Below are 22,508 nucleotides of genomic sequence, written 5' to 3'. Positions count from 1 at the left end.
TTTCTTGAACATTTATGTATTTAGAGTCCCATTAGCTCCATTGGTAGTTAGTTTTTTAAAGGCATTAAATTCACAAATAACATCTTAAGGGAAAAAGAATGCAAGAATTTAATAAACTTTACAGTCTTTGCCTCTGAAGGCATCAGGGCATGTTATATGGTGTTCAATATAATGAAACTTTCTGAACAACTTTAACGGTATGCATACTTAGTAGTCATTTAATCAAAAGAATTATTTATCTTTCTGTACAGCAATCATATGCATGCTCACTAGCCACTTAATCAGAAGAATTATATATTTTAAGTGCTTTGCATATAAGTGTTTCACTAGGGAGTCAGAGAGGCTGAAAACAAATCATGATAATTTCTGCGGAAGAAAAAAAAAAAAAAATCTCCTCTGTTTAGCTTTCTTCCAGCTGCTGTCTGTACTCTGGACTGCACAGGTGGGTGTCTACCACACCACTTCGCAGACCGAGCCCAAAAGCTTCACGATGGGCGGTGTAGCGTGAAAATGTGTAAGAAAGAACAGCTTGTTTGCATTATAAAGGGTTCTGCAAATGATCGTTGATGACAGACCTCATTTTCATCTTGCATTTCTCTTGTACCTACTTCAACTCCACAAAAGCTGCCTCCCTTCACATAGCATCTTTGCTATTTGTGAGAAACTGATAGAAATTTATGTAGGTATGTCAAGGTGGTCTTGGTACCACCTTGAAGCTGTAACTCAGAATGGAACAAGAGCTTTTTAGTTTTCAGTGGCTTTACATTTCCTTAAGTAACTTAAAGCAATAGTAGTTTGTCTGTATCAGGGTGCATATATGCAAAATTTAATATGTGTATTTGGAGGAGCTGGTAGATATATCCATCCATCTATATATATATTTGCTAATATGGAAAAATAAATATTTGTTTAAAATGTAGAAAACAAGAAAAAAAGTAACCCATTATTTGAAATCGGAAATACTTGCAGTCATTGTATAGTTGTCTGTAATTTTTCTGATGCTTTTAGTTATGCTGAAACACTGTGACTATTTCTGGTGCCTCCAGCATGAATAGAGTTTGAATTTAGGAGCATATGTTTAAGCTGACACAAGAATCAGCTTTCTGTACGTGTCTGGTTCTATCCACTTACAGTTAATGAAAATATCTCCTGTCCTAAGGTCCCAAATATGTTACTGGGGAATTGTAGGAGGCACAGTCCTTCCATTTGAAAAATCCTTTCAGTTGCCTGTGAGAAGCTTTTCTGTGATGCTTAGTCTTGGACTGTTTTTTTTTAATCCTCCATGCCTGTAAGTTACAAAATCATATACAGGGCTGGTGATGGAAGACACCCATAGAGTCCATATGGCATTTGTCTATCTGTCAACACAGAAATAAACATTACCACTGGTTTCTATTGCAGTTCAGAAACTTTTTGCTGTAGGTATAAGTTTGATGAGTGAAATCTGTATGGCTGAAAGAGACAATGGAAACATTTCCAACATTTCCTGGCTCAGATGGTAGTTAGAACAGTTTCAGAGAAATGTCAGGTCTGCCATTGTGTGATAACAGAATTCAGACTTGTGTGGGAGCAGTGATATGCCAATGCTGAGGTCTTTAAAATCCTACCCTACTTATCTGAGGCTCAAGGCACATATGGTATTTAAGGATACCTTGAAAATTTCCAGTGGGTTCAATGGTCAGTGGTTCAACTAAGTAAATGTTATGCTCAGTCTTTCAGTTTTGTGTAATTTTCAAGTGGTGGTATGGTGTAGCAGACAGAGCACCTGATTAGATTGTCCACTCAAAGGAATGATCCTTCTCCACTCGTGTAAATAGAGCTTGAGACCTGTTTCATTCCAGCACAGCCTTGCAATAGTTGCCCTCATCGTGCACAAGATACTTTATTTTATGTGCTACTTTTCTTTAGATAGCTTGCCCTTCAGGCAACAGTTTGAGTATGCTTTAAGTATGTTTTTAGGAGGGTTTAGCATGAGTATGTGAAAAGAGCATGGCTTGTGCAGTTTGGATTTGCCACTAGCAAATGTCACGGGGTTGAACTGGCTGCTCAGAGGCTGTGGTGGGGAAAGGGCCATGGTGGTGCTGCAGGAGGAGAATTTGCCTTCATATTTCTGGATTGATAAGCACCTGTACTGATGAACAGGAAGAATAAACATAAATTATACATTATATGTGTGTGTTTCGGTTGCTGTTGTAAAGGATAGTATTACTTTATTTTCCAACTGAAATATTAAGGATGGATATTGTGCATTCTGTAGGCTTTGCCCAGCACACTGCTATAAGGCATGTACCAATGTTGTATCCTAAGCAGAACTGAAAATGCGGAGAAAACCCCTTGGGGTTTAGAGGCCCAGCATTTCCCATCTGTCAGTTCTCTTTTAAGTTTATCACATATCTGTTTTCACTTCTTTCTTTGCTTTTTTAAATCCATTTTCAATATCTGTGTTCTTTGGAGAAGCTTGTGTCTGTCTCCTGGCTACCTACCCACTTGAAGCAATGGCCTAGCAGCATGCTGCAGGGTCTCTGCAGTAGGTGCACTGAGAACAGCAGGCTTGGACACAGCCCTGGGAAAGATGGGCCACTTTGTCCTGGGGATCACCATGGCTCGTGGAGGAGAGCAGAGGGTCTTGAGGCTGTCGCTGTGGCTGGCAGGTCACTGCACAGTCTGGAGATGAGCCTGCAGATCAGGGGGAGAGCTGGGGAGAGCAGGCAGCCATGTGTAGAGCTAATGGAAATCCTTGGGGCCAGAGGAGTAAGCAGAGTCTGCAGTTCAGAGAGCCAGTAATTTAACTGAAAGCAGGTAGAAGGAAAGACACTCCTGCAAGGATGCAGTGAACAGGAACTGCTGTTTGATTAACCTTTTTTGTTTCTGTTATGTCTTGTAAAGCCACTTTGCTATTTTCCCTGTTTAAAAAAAGATCTGGTGCTTAATCCAAAATCTGGATTTTTTATTTGCTCGGGGCAGGGGTGTGTGTGTGTTTGTTAACTCTGAAGCCTTTTGGTAGTTTGAAGAAGTCACTGTAAGGAGAAAGTCTAACCTGATCCATTGCAGAGCTTTGAATGGAGTGGTGAGGGAAGTGAGATGCAGGTAACCCCAAGCCTGAAGTTCAAAACTACATATGAATGAGCAAACAAATTTATCTGAGAGCTGAGTCAGAGAGAAGCTTTTTGTTTGGTTGGATTGTGGGTTTGGAGAGAGAGCTGGAAGACTAGGACAGAGACACAGAAGTCTGCCATCAAAGCCAGACAGATTGCAGTCCCCAAAGAGACAACCCAAGTCCAGCTGGTGAAAATACTGGCTGGTTCACAGGTGAACCAAGAGCTGAAAAAACTGAGAAACCACATGGGAACCTGTTCCTTTATCTGTGATCAGGTGGTAGGGAGTGGTCAGACAGCAGAAACCCAGGCCACATCTCCAGGGAGGCTATAACTAAAAATAGAAGTCAAGAGACTTAAGCCGGAGACTGCCCAGGAGAGAGGCAGGAAGCTTCACTGTCTCACAGATAGGAGCTGGAAGCAAATACCCACCTGAGAATTTTGATTACACCAAAGTAAGTTAAGCTAAAGGTGGAGAAAGATCTGTTATTGATATTTTTCTCTAAGACTTTAAAAAGAGTCCTGCACCTGCTGCATGGCATGAGGAGAAGGAAAAAGCTGAAATACAAGCCTCAACTTAGTAAAATTCTATAGAAATCTTTGGACACGTCTCTGTAAGACTGTAAGTCAGTATCAAGTTGAAGAAAATCTTGTGGCATGCATTTGAAAACGACCAAGTACTGTCACCTCAGCTTGAGGGTGATGAAAAGGGAAGGTGATAGCACCTAGCAAAAGGTAGCTGCCAGCTTGTGGAAATTTTGAAGGAAGTAGGTCAAGGGAGAAGGGATTGAAACTGTCATGCACCTTCTAGAGCTGGAACAACTACATGCTACCTGTCCCTTGGAGGGAAACCTGTAAAAAGGGCTGTGTGGGATGTAGCTGAGCAGAGCATGGGCTATAGAGAGTATTTATTCCCTGTGCTAGAAGGGGAATCAAAGATCAAGATATATGGGAAGGGTTTTTTTCCAGGAAAACTTGCTCTGTCACGGAAAGTTTTTAGGTCTGGGGAGATCAAACCCCTTTAAGGTATATGCTACAAAGAACTGGAGAAGAGAACGGGTTTTCTCTGCATTGAGACAGGGCATAAAGGCATGTCCTACACAGTGGAGAGGTTGGTCAGAGAAAATCCTCTTCACATGTGAAATTGCTGTGGCAAACTGTGAACCTCTGTCAGGGAAGGGAATCAATAAACCTAGCTGAAAGGGATCTGAAAGACCTTTTGGGGAAGTGGGAAATACATGGGGAAGGTTCTGCAGAGTTAGGGGGCTGAAAGAACTCTCGTGCCTCTTTGAATTAGTGTATTTGAGGGAAGATTAATTCCTGTATGGTCTTAAAATCTGTTCTTGGGGAGGACCCCGACATAATAGCCTATGGCTTTGCTCCAATTGAAATGAGAGAACTGGGAGAGGCACAAAGTGAGCAGGTTTTCTGACCATGTCTCAGCATTGCTGGGGGATGGCACAAAGGAGGTGCCCATTTATGAAGGTGATGGTCCTGAGAAAATTGAGAGAAAAGTCGGGAACTTAACTGCCTAGCAGTGATGCCTCAACCCTAGCAGGGTCTGTCTCACCTGGCCTGGTTGCAGCAGTGGGGGCAGGCAGGAGATGGAGGCAGAAGAGCTGTCAGAATCATTAACATCAAGAAGCTTTAAAAGCAGGTTGCCTACAGCTCAGTGGGTCCTTACAGGCAGGTCCTGGCTTCCAGGCAAGATTTGAGTTGCAGCAAAAATACAGAGGAATCTTCCTTCTGCCACCTTGGACACCTGGACATCTGTGCCTATGTGCTGCTCCCTGGGCAGGGAATGATGTTTCCTCCTTTCCAGAGATTCCTGTCCCTCTTGCCCAGAAACACGCACAAAAGCAAAGCCAAAATAAATAACTGCATGTTGCAGTTGAATTGATTTCCTGGTATTCTCTCAACAGCACAGGACAAATTACATTTTTTTTAAATGTAAGAATGACTGATTTTGTTTCAGAAAGAATAGCAGCAAGGACCTGTGGATCATAAATTCAAGTCCTCAGCTCTTGACACTGCTGTCTAATTAATTTCATAAACTGCTCAGCTCTGGCTTAAAACTGTTTAGGTTTCTCATCCTGTTACTCTACTTGGCAGGCTGGTTCTGAGTCTCACTTCTTCCATGATTAAAAACATCCTAATTCCAGCCTAAATGTATTTGTAACCACTATATTCCCGTCTTCTTTTGTCAGTCATTGGCCTTAGGTTGATGTAGTTTTCTTTCCCATTTTACTTTTTGTCACTGATTCTTTTGTGGAAGGTCTCTTAAGTTTAGCAAGGTAAGTTGTTTAGTCTCATGACACAGACTCTCAATTCCTCTAAACCTCAGAGCTGTTTCTTCACCGAATTCTCTCTGAATGAGCTGCTCCTGAACACTGGTGATCGTAATTGCAGATAATATTCCAGATGACATCTTGACAGTGCTTTCCACAGTAGCATTAATACTTTATGTTCCTTAAACTCTTATATTCCATGAACAGATTCTGGTTTCAGAGTGCCTCATTTCTTCTTCTGTTTTATGCTTTAAGAAATTTATCCTTAGGTTAGGACTGGTGGAGGACTGTTTCCCTACTCTAAACTGACATATAGTCAAGAAACTTAAGAAGCTTCTATCAAACATGGGTTTAATTTATTTTTCCCCTAAAGAACATAGCTTTTTAAAAAACAGAAAAATTGAAAGGAACACTTCAGTTCTAAGAAAAGTCAATTTTCTATTCAAATAATAGATGTAACAAAAAATTTAATGGTACCAAGTGAGATGCTTCAGATGAATAGAGACTAAATAGAACACTAAAGAAAGGGGAATATAAATGTTCTTAAATAGTGATTGAAGAATGTAGACTTGGGAATGGTGAACTTTAGAGACTGTTTTTGCAGATTGTAACAGCTTGATAGTTACATAAGATGCACAGAATCCTTGGCAAAACAGGTTTTTTAGCATAGTCCAGCAAGCAGGCAGAATGCACGTGTGGGGGATAGCTATTCTAGACGTAATCAGCAAGTGCTTGATGTTGGAGTGCGTCCATCTAGGATATTAGAATCATGACTGAGAGAAGATAACCTTTCATGGTTACCAGAAGGGGGAAAATATAGGTCGATGTGTAGAAATAGCCTTTTAAAAAGCTCCTAATTTTTCTGCTTCACTTCCAAAATTTACATGTCCTTTGGAAGCCTTGTTCAGGGAGCAAAACATGGGATTTCAAGTCAAATTTATAGAGGCTCAACTATTCCTGCATTCTTTAAAAGAATTTATACTAAATCCTTCTGGCATGTACTGTCACTGTGGAGAGTATTATAGATCATAATATAACAATTGCTTTTCAGTTAAGGTGTCATTAGTTCATGCTTCAAAGATTCTAATTTATAAGAAACAAGTCTCAATTGTTATCCTGTGCCATGTTTGGTTAATCAGTCCTTCCTAAAAATGAACAACTGGGGTGCTAGTGGAGAAGCAGCAGCTTATAAACTGCAAGAGCACTGGCCGTCAGAGCTTTGCAGTAAATTTGACTGCAAGCATATTTCATCTCCTTATTTGACAGAAACTAGTTTCCTTTCTCCTTTTTCAGATATTCCATGGGTACCTAAAGCTTTTAAGATCCTCTCAATGCTGGTTTTATAGTGACATGACTACACAGACAGTGTGTACGTTACGCCTGGGGTTCAGCTTACAAACTTCTATAATAGCTGCAAACAACAAAACAACAAAAGTCTCAACTGTGTTTAACTGAGCTCTGTCATGTTGCAAAGATGATTCTGTTGCATAGAAATCTGAGTGCTGATGGGAGGTGTTTCTAATTGCCACATGAAACTGTGTGCTCGCCAGTCGCTATAAGGCTGTTCAACAAGATGGGCCTCTTGTCCAAAATAAGCTGTCTGAATTTGACTGAAGATGAAATGACCTGTTGAATTTAAGAATTCTTCATCATTTTTCTGAGATGGTTTAACTGATGATACTAAGATGCAACTAGACTATGTTTTCATTAATACTATTAGGCCTAAATTGAAAAACTCTGATTTTAGTGATAGTCGAATCTATTCTTTCTCTCATTTTTGCTTGGTTATTAATTTGTAAGAACTCTATGAAGGACTAGAGTTGGAACTGTGTATGCATATATAAACACAATAATTAACAATCCTATTACATTGTTAATTTAAAAATGAAATTATAAGCATGTTAAGAAATGAAATCATTCAGTGAGGACTGCACAGGAATTTATGTTATGAACCAAAATGATTTGTTCTTTTGTGTAAAAGGCATCTGATTAAGGTCAGCCTATGAGCAGAAATGGTTCCAATCTGCAACTGAAAAACTGCACCGCTGTCTGCACTAGAGATTAGAGTTGGCTTGTTTTTATTCACATTTGGTCAACAGATGGTCCAACTATTCTGTGGGCATTCTGGCAATGTAGAAGTCTGCACATCAATGACAAAAAAACATCATACGAATAAGTAAAATGTCAGTGTTCATCTGAGTAGAATGAATACCCAGTGTTGGCTTCTCGAAAAGTAGTGTAGCTGGCTGACTTGAAAGGACAAAACCTAGCAAAACATCATATTATTGCTAAATTAGCCAATACCATTCATTCTTACAAGACTGAAAGAACAGAAAGACTATGAGGCTTATGTAAAAGATAACATTATTGGCCTTTGGCCGGAGCAGTTAGTTAATATTTGCTGTCTTGATGGATTGTTACCTTAGAAATAAAAAAATAATAATAAAAAAAGATACTCTGTGACTAATTCTTCTGCTCAGTTGCATTTGCAAAGAATGGTACACAAAAGTGATGTTTCCCTGAACACAGTAGAAATAAACAACAGCAGACAGTTTCTGGTCTGATATGCCTAGGAATACTGGCTCTTTTTTCAAGGTCACTGTTTTAATATACAGCGTATCTGGCAATATGGCTTAAGCTACTCCTCTCTCTCTCTCTCTCTCTCTCCTGCCTCATGTCACCCACACACCTGTGCCACAGCAGTTTTCCCTTCTCCAGCCCCTGTTCCAGCTGGGCTGTTTTTCCAACTATATCAAGGGATTGAGACAGCTTAAAAGGAAAAGAACAGAAGACATGAAAGGGAGGGTGAGAAAAACTGTTGCATCCGCACAGCTGAAGAAGAAGCTGTACAGGGGTGAGAATTTGGGTGAGGAGATGGGGAGTGGGGAGAAGCGTGAGGACCTTTGGCTGGAACTGGCACATAGCATTTCTTGTTGTGAAACCCAGCGTCTTTGTTGTTGCTTCTGTGGCTTTTGATCCCTTTCCTCCTCCTGCCTGTACTCACAGAGCTGAAACCAGCTACAGTCCCAGATCCTTTATTTGTGGTCAGCCTCAGTGACATCGCCTAAGCCCATGGGATTTAATTTCTGATCCACCTTGAATGGGACCAGTGTTTTGTAGGTGGCTTCCGTTATTCCCAGCAGTCCTACTGTGCGAAGGAGCAGAACTCTCTATTCTGTTCAGCCTCCATTCAGGAGGGTTAGTGTTATTATCAGTTTTAACATGCTTGATGAATGTGTGTAGATCAAAGACAACTTTTGATGGTGTCTATTAACACCTTCTAAAATGGAAGTGCAAACCTTCCTTCTTTCACTGATGGAACTGAAGTTGATTATGTTTTCATGAGATGGTAGTACCAGATTGTAGCCTACACTTGCTTTTTACATCCCTTTGAAAGGGCAGAGAAGGGTGAATGTGTTCAGCAGCTGTGCCTCTATAAACAAATGTACTGGCACACACTGCTGCATCTATAACAGAGAGAGTAAATACTAGTAATGTATTTGACAGTCTGTCTAAATTGCACAAACCTGACAATTGGCTAGAAATACAGCAGGTTGGGTTTTTTTAATCTGACTGATTTTGTTCCTAAATGACAGTAATTTTATCATGGTGTTTGGTTACACTGTTGACAAGGTGATGTCTTTTGCACACATTTGTTTTAATTTTTGTAACTGAGCTCCTCTAGGATTTTAACAATACAACTAATTACTGTGCATATTCAAAAGATAAAAGAGTGCCCTTAATGTGTTATTCATAACATGGAGTATGAGAACATTATAAGGCCAGGACTGTCTTTAAATATTAATTTCATGGTAGCCATGGATGCACTAAGCTCTTGTAAAGAAGAAAAACACTGAATGCAACTCTTAATTTTTTTCCATACAGTTGACTTTTATAAATATTTTCATTTTCTAGAATGGAGGAGACAGTGAGAAATCTGCTACAGAGCCAAGGATCCCCAGGCCAGCATGGAGAAGGAAATGTCAATATCATGAAGGTATATCAGGTATTAGTGACTTACTACCTGTTTTCTTGTGATAGAAAAGTTCTTTAAAACAAAAATTGCACTACTAAGATATACATGTCTGGCATTGTTTCCTCTATTGTTTACTAGTTATGAATACTTGTAAGTGGTGGTTGGTAACATCTACATTTTCCCGCGTGTTCTCTCACCAGAGTTTAAGGTTTTTCATTTTTATTGTCATTGTGTTATCTGCAGTTGTTGCTCCTCACAGTTAACAGGGGACAGAGAAACTAGTTTTGAAGACTTTAATAAAGTACTTAATATTTTAAGTAATATATTCCAGCATCTCTCAAAAACATAGATGCTTTTGACAACTTGACCTTCAGATTGCGATGGTTAATTTTATCCACTCATATTCTTATTGGGTGTGAGGCTTCCATATCAAGCTCCATAGTTTCTTATTGCTGCTTGTGGCAGGTGTGTTTTATCAGCCTCACTTGGGGTAGAGGGAGTGTGTCGCAGGACAGAATTTAGGAGAGCAAAGATTTTAGAGGTTTTTCAAAGGGAACCAGGTCTGTTTATGCTGTTTATAAGAAAAGGAGCATTTTACATTTTCCTAATATACTGCGGTATTCTGGAAGCAGTGAACCTGAGGTGGTGGAAAGCCTTTTTAAGTGTCTGGAAACAGGAATGAGTAAAATCCCAGTTAATCAGATATTCTACACATGAATTCTTAAAAAAAAAACCACTTAATGAAGTCAGTCCTATCCTGTGTCTTTTTAAATAGAATAAGCATTCCTTATAAAGACATAAAATACTGAAATAATATATTAAAGTCTATACTAGGCAGCGATCCTTCAGCTAAAACACTTTTCAAAAATTCTAGTCATATTAGTCCATTCTTACAACTGATGGATCAAAAATACAGCAATATAGCTAAACAAAAATGTATATTAAAGAGTATTTATCACTGTAATTAAATTTTCATTTTAAGCTTGGATTGAAGGGAAAAGAATCTTTTAGATTAACCTTCCAAAATAATCAATTTTTCTTGTTAAATTAATAGCCTGTAAAAGTTAATTTCAGGACAAATTAAACGTTTTGTTGAAGTTATAATAGAACATTGTGCTTTTAGAAACTGGTGATAAAAGCATCCATATTTTACTCACTACCCTTTTGGGATGCAAAAGTGAAACTCAGTTCCCTCCTCTTGGTTCAGAATTTAAACCTATACTTCCTGCTCACTCCTGCCACCTAACACTGGGTGTTCTGAAGTGGGCTTGGTGTCAGTCTCTCCTTTGGGTGGATTACTTGTCTGTTTATAACAGACAGCTGGAATGATTTTATTATCTGCTTTTCTGTATGCTGTATTACTGTGGAAACCACAGTAAGGTGGTACCACAGTTAGGTTTTAGCTTCTTTGGGTTTTGTTTTGCACTCTCAACAAGAAAAGCAAAAAAGTACTTCAGTTTCTTTCCATCAAACTGAGGGTTTGGGTGTTCTTTATTTTTCTTTCAGACACTATACTGGTCTCTTGAAATCTAAAATGTTGTGTGCTGCTTTCCTAAAGGGGAGATAAACTACTCATTCCAATTTCGGTGCTTGCATATTTCTGTGTAGTTCTTCCTCCATCTTTTATTTGTTTCTTAGTTTTTGAAAAAAGAGAATTTGGTTATGGTTTTATTTTTTTCTCCTTTGGGGCCATACTGACATTGGTATTTTGTTGTCTCCTGCCAGCCAGGAGAACGGGTACCGTGGTGTGTTTTGTGTAAAATCTGTTGGGTTTATTTTCTGACCAACAAAAGAACAAGGCAGTTCTGCCCATTTAATGGTAACAAGAACGATTCTTTGTTTTCCTTCAGCTCTAGCAAACAGCCTACTCCACCTAGCAAACTGCTGTCTAAACCCCTTTTTTTCCCTTCTTTCTGGACATGGGGTTTTGTGTGAATCTGCTAGGTGGTGGTCAGGGCAGATTCCCCAAACCTGAGCCTAGCTCTCTTACAAAGTGAAGCTATCTCTGTCCCAGGACCTTAAAGCACCCATATACCTGTTACTCTAGGATTATTTTAAATCTTGTACTCCACATTGGATAGCAGCTTCCTTCTCTTCCTGTTTTCTTCTTGTTCTTGGGAACGTTTTCACTCATGATATAAAAGTTAGCTTGTTTTTTAGCAATTTTCATTTCTTCCGTATTGCCACTGTGCAATTTTCTTTGCTTATGAATTACTTTTCCTAATTCATGACTCAGAAGCAGTGATTTTTCCTTTCCTGGAGGAATAGCTAGGCTACTGCATTATATACCAGTCTGTGATTGGTAAAACAGGTCAAAATACGGAACATTTCCATGAACATTGTGTTTTTTCTGAGTATCTCTTTGGCTCGTTCATCCTCACATCCCTTTTGTTCACTTTTGTGACAAACTTCTGAACAAATAGTTTGTTTTCTGGGAATTTCAAGGAACGGCTCTATTCACATGCAAAACAGCGCATTCCTGCCCTCGTATGGCTACCTGCTATGTAGGTCAGAGATGGGTTCACTTGATGTGTATTTGTTATTCAGTCATATGGTAAAAACTATGCAGTGTGATTTAGGCAACAACCACATGTAATAATAAAAGCTAATACCTGAAAGGCTCTTCAAAACAAATAGTTGGCAAAGCAGCTGTGATCTGAAATGTTTACAAGGTATTTTAACATTGAAAAACATACTAATAAGGCATTATATGCATCATTAATATGTTATTGAAACCAACTGTGTGGAAATCATGGACAAACATATCATCTAAATATATGATGAATTTTGTTGCAAATACTGTGTCCAGGTATGACAAGAGGCATCAATATTGCAATAGAAGCATTTCATTTGTATCTTTCCAAATGCATTCAAACAGTTTTTTGGTATATTTATAAGGGTAGTTCACAAATGGGAATAGAACTTGAATGTACTACCTAGGTAATGTTTCTTAAAAACACTGATGTATTCAGGTTTTTGGGAACATGATAACCATATTATCATCCTGTATTTGTAAATGAAGTATAGATGTGAGCTAACATGTGACAAAAAGATTTTTATGATCTGAATTCCAGGTGATATATATTTATCTCTTCATATGCATACACAGAAGTTATTGAATGTATAAATACTAACATTGTTTTGAAAGCCATCCTCTACAATCAGTTACCTTATAGAACATATTCTGAATCATTCCTGTTCTCTGTGATTACTATGATATGATCAGAACAATATGATCAGTACTCAGTGCAATAGAGTATCAGATTTTACTGCAGTTTCAGAACTATGTATTTCATAACAAAGGAGGACATGACCTAGGCAATCTCCAGTGTGACTTATCAACATATGTCCCATATTCTCTGACACGATGGTAAGTTAGTTTTAGTATGTGAAGCCTGTTCAGATTAGTATCTGAATAGTCATAAAAGATACCTCTGTGCAATAAACGCGTTTGATCTATTGACCATTGTCTACATATTTGTTTTTTACAAATCTAATTATTGTTCTGGGGTGTATGAAATTGAGTTCTTATTATAATATCAATATGCCTGACTTCAGAATAAATAATCTTGCTAATGAACATTAAATGTTGCATAGTGATCATGTTAGAAGAATAATAATAAGATGGAGCCCAGAGCGTGCAGTATTATTGCCATATTGTTAGGTCTTGCTGGAATTCTTACTTGAAGCAAAATATTCTAACCCTTTCCATAGAGCTAGCTGCCCTATGGGAATTTAATTTGGACTTACAGATGGATGATGTGATTTCTTTAGGGTAAATAAATTTAGAAGCAGGATTGTAAATAAAATTCTCTTCTGTTATCATTTTACATAATACTAACCAAGGGAAGATTTATAATGAATGCTCACATAAATGTAGACAAGAATATGTGTGATTTGAATTGCCATGAACCATCATATTTCTTGCTTAAAAGTTTACTTGACTAAAAGGCTGTAGTATGTAAGAGCTTTATAATATTTCCAAGAGGCATTGTCCACCTAAAAGTAAGACCATGAAAGGCCAAGCCAATACCTCATATATTAATACTATCTGCATTCAAGAGACAAGTACTTTATCTAAGTGGGAGAGTGATCCCCAGAAATAATTGTGTGCAGTACTTGAACCTAAGACATTAAAAGAAGCACCCTGCAGACTTTCCTTCCTAAGTATGTCGTTGTGATTTGCATACCAAAAACTAGAGTCTCTTTCCTGTTTGGTCACAATACTGGATATCTAGGTAGAGTCTTACCAGATTACAGTTCACTCAAAGACTTTCAAGGGTTTTTTTAGCTCCTTTTGGCTTTACGTCAGTGTGCAGTGATCGAAATAGATGAGAGTTTGTTGTAAGTTCACAATTTGTTATAATTCTGGAATTGTCAATGTGTCCACTAAAGCTCAGGACAGACATGGTGCAGTCACATCGGAGAGGAAGGACAATCTGCTGTTTAAAGCACTGTGTTTGGGAGACTAGATTTTGATTCTTTCATTTGCTACAAATTTATCCATTTCCTTGGACAAGATCAATTTATCTGTCCATCTTTAGCCTTTGTCTGTAAAAAGAGGATAACAACATATCATTTAATCTCAAGTATATTTAGGAGGTCATCATATATGTGAGCTGCTGCTTCTGTGGTAAACAGAACTGTTAGAAGTACTGAGCCAGATAATGAAGAGATTAATAAAAAAAAAAAAAAAGGCTTTTCATATTTCCTTGTAAACTTGGAAAAAGGCTTACTTCCCCTAAGGAGTTTGTTTAACATACAAATACTTTTAATAGAAAAGGAATCAATTTCAAAGTGGAGCTTGGATGGTCTTCAAGTAGGGCTATCCTGTCTTGTATTAAAAAATATGGAAGTGAGTTTTTGCTGTTGGGAATTTGGGGATTTTGATACATGAATTTGTATGAAAAACTTAGGGAAGTAAAACCTCGTGACCGTAAGGTTTGTAACCTTTTCAGAACCCCACTGTGCTGCTTTGAGATTTGCACTCCAAATACTGCTGTGGGGACCAGGCATGATCCTCTGATCAGCAGGAACTGAAGTCCTGGGTTGTAGCCAGCCTGCAGCCCATCCCATCTAACGTCATGGGCACAGTCATCCCTCAACTTCAGTGCTAGTGCAGAGTGTCTCTGACTGCGCTTATTCACCCGCTGACATGGTCTAGACTACTTTTTAGCAGAAGGGATCTTCATTGTGCTGGACAGTGCAGGACTTCAGAGATTGCCTATACAAATGCAAGAGGAGAAAGATACAAGTAACGGGGTAGGGGGTTTGTCAAGGAGAACGATCCCTGTGCTGAGGTCAGTGCTGTTGAGTCTACACCAGGAGAAGCCTGGCTCAAAGACTCAATGGGGATTACAGGTAGCCTTAATAGTAGAGCACATTTTCAGGTTTCTTTGGCCCTGGGTGCAATGGAGAGGAGCAGCTTGATTCCCCCCTTTTCTTTCTGTAAGTGGTATGTGTCCTGTCTCATTTTTGTTCCGCTGCTCTTTTTGGCACCCATGTGACTGCACTGACATCAGAGTGGTAGCAGACAGTTTGAGTAGTTGCAGCCTAAGCATTTGGATGGGCTCTCCTTGCCGAGTAAGAGCTGTGACTGTGGTTCAGCTCTGTTTTTTTTCTCACTCTGGAGGGATGACAAGATTTCGAGAAGTAATGACTTCAGAAGAGAATTCTCAGGCTTTAGAGTGCACCATGAGAAGAATGGCACACAGCTCCATGGGGGACACCTGTCCCATTTGTAGGGCATCACCACCAGTGCAATCATTAACTCACACTGCAGCTTCACAGAGGAGTGGCTTTGAACGTAAGAAAGTTCAGTTCCATTTCCTGCCCGCTTGCTGGATACAAATATATGTATATATGTCTGCCTTATCCACAGGTAAGAAAGAAGATTTATCTGTGAAGACTCAATACTGATAACTGCAATACAAAGGTAAAATAACTCCAGCTTTCAGTCATGAAATCTGGAGCGTTTTGCCAGTTGCTTTCCGAAGCAGGTGTCAGAGAGGTGTGACTACATAAGTGATACAGGCACATTTCAGGTGGCATCGTTGGTCAGATCAACCCAATTTTTTGTCTGCGTGCTTTGTGAGACTCAAATGTGGAAGAGTTGTTGTGACTGTCACTTCTAATTTGCACAGCCGTTGGTGTCAACAGCTCTTTCATGCAAGAAAAACTGTATCTATTGGCAATATAATTTTATCTTAATACAATATTATACAAGCTTAATGTTCAGGCCATTGATATGTAACATTTTATAGGTGAGGCATGGCCATGAATTGAAAAAAAGGCACTAGTTGAATTCCCTAGCTGAAATCCACATAGGATTTTTAATGCTAACTTCTATTGCAGAAAGAGGAAGTATATCCTTAAAATTAAACTTATCTCTCTGGACTAGAAGTGCCCACAGGAGACCACATCGACCAGGCCTCCTAAGCTACTAAGGAGAATATTACTAGGCAAAGCTTAGCAGTTTTGTGTCTCCCAGAGAAGGACAGAAGTGAAGGCACCCACATCTTTGGGAGCTCCGCCGGAAATCCCTGGCTGTCGAGGACACAAGCATTTGCTATTGGACTGCTTTTCCATACAGAGAAATCCAAGGCTAGCTCGGTAGCGACTAATTCCTTACGGCTTTTCTTCTCATAGATTTCCACCACTGTGCAAAGATGCTGATAAATATTTGTTCCCATATTTACCTAAACTGAGGTTGGATTCTTGCTCCCAAAGGAGGGTGATGGTGCTCCTCAGACACCGTTCAGAATTACAGTTTTGTTGCAAGGAACATATGTGCAAATAGTTTTCCCTTTTTGATTGTTTGTAATACAGTAACAAAGCAATGGAGTTATGTTTAACACAGCGAAGTCTCATAACTGAAATGTGCCATTTGTGTGCCTGTTTCTCAGAAAACAAGCTGTTCTTTCCTTCCCAGAATCCTCTATATATCTACAGTAACAAGAGGTGCAGATTGACTGATTTGATGGTACTATTATGTATTATACTGATTGTAATTCTACATTTAGATTTTCCTCTACAATACAGTGTTTCTATCTTTTGCTGTATCTTTCTTCTAGTTCTTACTTTTGGAATCCACAAAAAATGAATCCACAAAAATCAGCCCGTATACATTGCCTGAAGCCTATACATATGAAACAGGCATAATGGCAATTCTTTGGAAAGCAAAGTGATGATGTGGTTCACAGCCTGACTGACACAGGTCGTCGTAATGCATACAGGGACTTCCCATTTATGCACAGCAGGTTGTCTGCAGCCTTAGTCTTGCCCTTAACGGTGGTGTTCCGGTTGCCTTTTTTCCAATTCAGGGGATGTATTTGAGAGAAAAGAGTATGGCTCTAACATGCCTCTGCTTGCTAGTCCTGAGAGACTGGAATAACCTCATGGAGTTTGTAGCAAATACCACTTTTAGGATAATCTATCTGCTGCTTGGAGAGATGCTGGTATCTTTGTATGTGAAGGCCAACTTGTTGCTCTTTATCGGCGTGTATGCCTTGTGCAGGTCAAATCAGGGCTACCAGCAGCAGGGCTGTGCTGGCCCGCAGGCTGAGGGCAGCCCACGCTCTGGCTGTGTGAGAAACCAAGCCTGCGGGGCTGCTGTGGCACGCTTGCCGTGGGACCCATCGCCACTTCCAGCCCTGCTCTGTTTCTCAGTAGAGCACTGAGATCCCCAGGGAGTTGTTGTCATCTTTTAGATCTTTTGGAAGATTTTAATAAGAGGGTCTTACCTATCTGTAGCCTATCCAGATCCCTGTGAGGATCCAGACATCCTTTGTTGACCTGACACAGCATTGCCCATCCTGAGCTGGTATTGAAGAGGTTCTGGTTGGCCAAGAGGGTCTGGCAGGAAAATAAGAAGCATTTTTATCTGTCGAATCCTCTGTGTTTTCTGAGTAAGGATAATGAATAAGAAATAATAAATAGAGACCATTTACTGCAATCAGCTGTCTAGTGACAGAAGTGTTTGGACAGAAAAGTTGAAAAACCAGTTTGTATTCCTTGATATTCCAAGGTTGGGTCTTATATATGGCCAAGTCACTTGCTCTCTCCCTATTTCCTCTCCCTAAAAGAGATTGTTCACTCTGCATTTTGAGCTGTGATTCATTTATGTTTTCAAACCAGCAGGAAGCAATGCTATTTTTTAAACTTTAAAAAGTTGAAAAAAATCTAACATTTTGCTTATTTTCTGAGGGGAAAAAAAAAAAAGGGAGATTATGCTGCATTCACAAACATTCTCTTTTTGAAAGTTATTTTAACAGAACAATGCACTTACCAGTACACCAGTATATTTATTTTGGAAAGAATGTGCACTGCTGATCATGAAAAGTATTTTTCATTTTTGAAAAGCTGAAGTTCTGATCTGGTCCAGAATGATTGTTCCTACATTTTATTTTTGTGTGAAGATGCATTCTGAGCTTCTTTCAGAAGTTTTCCTGACAAGATTGTGAGACAAGCCAACTATTCCCTGGCATTTGCAAAAAATTGCCTGGTTATGTAACAATATACTATTTTTTTTGTCCTAATCCCACAGGTAACTTCTTAGGTCAACTTCTGCAATTGTCCTTATGCTGAGAATTAGTCAGTTAATATATTGCTGTCATTCCAAAATACTAGTTAAGACTCATCTTCAGGTATGTCCTTTAGAGCCTTTTTGTGGTATTGCCTAAAGAAACCATCTATGGAAAACTGCATCAACAAGTATAAGTACTTAGGAGACATTCTGGTGGCAAAAAAAACTTGCACTCAAAGTTTTTCATTTCATTAAGAAGAGTAATTTGGCCTTCATCCAAGTAGTGAAAAGACATTATTTAATAAAAAAAAAGTGAAGGGCTGCAAAGGCAAGGAAAATTGGCTTATTTCTAGCAGTTTAAATCCAGAGTAATTCTATTGCCTTAATTGCTATTACATAAAATTTACTGAATTTAATTTTCAGAGTAGTTTGGCTTGTTTGTACTTCAGTCAAAGGTAGATATTTTAATACTGTCACTTTAGTCAAGTGTAGTTACTTTAATACTTACAAACTCCTTCAGGAAAGTTTAAATGCTGCATATAGGTTTCCTGGGAGGAAAGATGATTACTTTAAGTATGGTACTATAATGAACCAATTTATAAGAGAATATCTGCATGAAAAATCACACTGCATATTCTTCTCATAATATCATATATACAGATATGAAGAAGGAACAGCTTAGCTTCTAGAACAGGTTTGTGGGTTGTTTTTTTTTTCTGCTGACAACTTTGCTATTCAGTGTAGCTGAAGTCTTCCATTTTGAAAAGGAACAACAAACACAATGAGCTACTGCCACACAGCCCTGCCACCACTGTGCCTGAAACCTAGCTTGGAAGAGTCACCTCCAGAATGGTCAGTCTTTGATCTTGCTTCTGACAGATTAAGTGTCAGAGGTGAGGGTGCTGTTGATAATGTGAATATCCATTCACTAAAGACAGGATGGTGTCAACAGCAATATTTGGTCACAAGGTTAGTGTAGTTCACTTTGACACCCAGGACTGACATTCAGCTGGGGACCTGAAGACAAGAAACTTCATCTACTCTTAACTGATGTGATAACATACACTAAATAGTCCTTTTTGATCTGAACTTTTTTGGAAGTAATAGATGTTTCTAATGCATGGAACAGCCAATAAAAGCATCATTAGGAGATTTATTAATGCTACAGTAGAACTGTTCAATAGCAGTGATAGCTTGTACTCGTGAGGAGTGTTTTGAGTGAAGAGTAATATGTAGTACATGTAGATTGATATGTGAGTGGTAGGAGACTCACACCAGAAACATAAAGAAAGTACTTTGTTCTCTTATCCATCACATGTATTTAATTTGGGGAATGTTACTGCTCACTCTGTTCATTTTGTAAGTGAAATCCAGAGATGAAAAAGAAGAATTTTATATGTTTTTCCTGACAACGCTAATGTTAAACTGTGAACAATTTGGGATGTTTCTGTAAAATTTTGTGATATATGTGCATTCCTTTCTTTTCTTTCAATTTTGGTCAGCTTGTTCCGAACAAAAGCTGTTAGATAAACAAAAATATATTATTACGACACTTGCTGATGTGCTATCTAAAGCAAAGCTATATTTTTCTCTGTCTTTCCACTGGGAGAAAATAAAGCAAGAGAAAACAGCTGAATACATAGGTAGAAGTAAGTAAGGTAAAACCAGAAGTCATATTTGTAGCCTTATACTCAGACATCATTTAGATTGCACTGTCTACTTGCATGTAATTTTTTTTTACTTTCTAACTTGTTTGTTCAGTTACGGGTTTTTTTCAGACCAGGGTCATGGTGTGTAGTGGAATTCCCATTAGCAAATAAAGAAAATTTTTTTTAAAAAGTTGCACATGGAACAGACATATTCAGATTACGGTGATATCAGTGACTACTGCTGTACCAAGCATCTTGCAGGAAAGACTTTATGAATTCATCAGTCTTACTTCACATTGCTCTGACTTAACATACAAGTGTCTTTTATACATCTCAGGTTTCACAAAATGAAATAGGTTATAAAGCATATAAGAAGATACTGCAAGATTTCAAGGGCATATTTAAGAGGGATTGAGTCAAAGGAAACAAGTGTTAATTATAATTAAGGAAAAAAGGTCATGGTGGGGGGAGAAAGGGGAGCAAGGTGCCACTGGAAAAAAGTTTTAACCTTGTTGGAATTTTAAGTCAGTAATCCTTGGAGCAATTGCTGCCTTTTTTCAGCTTGTGCAGTCAGACTGAGCTACTTGTGCATAGCTTGGGGCTGTTTTTTTCATGAAAGTACAAAGAAACCCTCATCTACGGTTTTTATCTACATCAACAGTCTGAAAATTCGCGTTTCTTATCACTCACTTGGAGTGAAGAATAGTGCTGAACACTAGGAGGTCTGCAGTGGAAATAACACTGAAAGTACATAATGTAAGAATACATCAAGACTATAGAATGGCCTTGCAAGAAAAAAAAATTCACAATTTATCATTACATTGTCATGGTTTAACCCCAGCTGGCAACTAAGTGCCACACAGCTGCTCACTCCCCCCGCCCCAGCAGGATTGGGGGAAGAAAACTGGAAGGGTAAAAGTGAGAAAACTCACGGGTTGAGATAAGAACAGTTTAATAATTGAAATAAAATAAAATCTTATAATAAAAATAATAACAACACCAACAAATTGTAATGAAAAAGAAAATAACAGAGAGAAATAAAACCCAAGAAAGACAAGCGATGCAAATGAAAACAATTGCTCACCACCAGCCGATTGATGCCCAGCCAGTCCCCGAGCAGCGGTCCCCTGGCCAACATTCCCCCAGCTTTATGCGCTGAGTATGATGTCATATGGTCTGGAATATCCCTTGGGTCAGCTGGGGTCTGCTGTCCCAGCTATGTCCCCTCCCAAATTTTTGTGCCCCCCCCAGCCTCCTCGCTGGTGGGGTGGGCTGAGAAGCAGAAAAGGCCTTGACTCTGTGTAAGCACTGCTCAGCAGTAACGAAAACATCCCTGTGTTATCAATGCTGTTTCCAGCACAAATCCAAAACACAGCCCCATGCTACCTGCTATGAGGAAAATTAACTCTACCATAGCCAAAACCAGCACATACATAAACAATTCTGTATGTGGATTTGGAAATCGCAGTTTGGGTTTGGAGGTTAAGAGTCTGCCTTTATTATAGCAGAAAAGAGTGTTAGAAGTGTAGTCTGGTGTACCTGGATCACCAGTTTAGCCACTGAAGTCTAAGATAACTATTTAGTAAATACCTCATTTAGAAAGTCCTGTGGAAGCTCCTGATACACCATGGGGAGTGCTAAATGTTTTGAGATGCTGAGTTAGCCACTTAGATTGGGTTCCATATCGATTGAATTCTTGGATGCCTGTTACCATTGCCTCTGTATATGATCTGTTAATAACTACATTGTGAATAATTTTTTTTTCTCAAATAAGTGGTTATGAGCAATCATAAGCGCTATTTAATTATATATCCTACATATATTTTATTCTTGGGTGTTGTGGTTTAACCCCAGCTAGCAAGTAGGCACCACGCAAGCCACTCACTCACTCCCCCTGCCCCCAGTGGGATGGGGGAGAGAATCAGAAGGAAAAAGGTGAAACTCATGGATTGAGATAAGAACAGTTTAATAGAACAGAAAGGAAGAAACTAATAATAATAACAATACTAAATTGGCAATACTAATAAAAGGATTGGAATATACAAACAAGTAATGCACAATGCAATTGCTCACCACCCGCCGACCAATGCCCAGTTAGTTCCCGAGCAGCTATCCCTCCCAGCCCCACTCCCCCCAGTTTATATACTGGACATGACGTCCCATGGTCTGGAATACCCCTTTGGCCAGTTTGGGTCAGCTGTCCTGGCTGTGTCCCCTCCCAACTTCTTGTGCCCCTCCAGCCTTCTTGCTGGCTGGGCATGAGAAGCTGAAAAATCCTTGCCTTAGTCTAAACACTGCTTAGCAACAACTGAAAACATCAGTGTGTTATCAACATTCTTCTCATACTGAACTCAAACATAACACTATACCAGCTACTAGGAAGAAAATTAACTCTATCCCAGCTGAAGCCAGGACATTGGGTTAAAGTGTGGTTTTGGAAAATTGCAGGCATGACTCTCAGAAGAATTGGGATTTGTAACCATTATAAAACCATGGTATCTAATAAATTTCAGAAGCTGAAGAATTAAAAGGAATTTTAAAAAAAAAGAGATTCTTTGTTTCTGGGGGATCTTTACCACATTGCATCTGAAACACTTCACTTCTCTGGAAGACTTGTGTTTATCACATGAAAATGATCTTTAGCTTCTATGAGCAAAGATGTCATCTCTAATTATTACTTATCAGTTTCCAGACAAGCAATTCATGTCATACAATGCTCATTGGGAAAATCAGCATTTCAAAGATCTTGATCTTTATTTCATTCTTGTTTGGTTCAATCAGAATTTTGTCACATGTCCTTGTGAAAGATTGCTGTTTATAATCAGTACCATAGAGTCCAGATGCAGTTATAGTGGGATTAGATTATGCTATGTTGTGTTATCATAGCCACTTGTCCACTGAACTTTGCAATATCTCTGTGATTCAGGAACCTCCCTGGGTAACCTGTTCCAGTGACCATATGAGCACCCTCATGGG

At 39.0% G+C, this 22,508-nt stretch overlaps 1 protein-coding gene across 1 annotated transcript in view; it reads left to right on the top strand.

Moving 5' to 3' along the window:
- Window positions 1-22,508, top strand: part of NCKAP5 (NCK-associated protein 5) — a 370,960-nt gene that overhangs the window by 217,034 nt on the left and 131,418 nt on the right. The window contains exon 5 of the mRNA XM_010575132.1: window positions 9,299-9,389. Coding sequence (XP_010573434.1) covers window positions 9,299-9,389 — 91 coding nt within the window. The remainder of the gene's footprint in view (window positions 1-9,298; window positions 9,390-22,508) is intronic.

Source organism: Haliaeetus leucocephalus, unplaced genomic scaffold, assembly GCF_000737465.1.
Source record: "Haliaeetus leucocephalus isolate CR32 unplaced genomic scaffold, Haliaeetus_leucocephalus-4.0 Scaffold451, whole genome shotgun sequence".
NCBI classification, from domain to species: domain Eukaryota; kingdom Metazoa; phylum Chordata; class Aves; order Accipitriformes; family Accipitridae; genus Haliaeetus; species Haliaeetus leucocephalus.
This window is presented reverse-complemented; position numbering and strand designations above follow the sequence as displayed.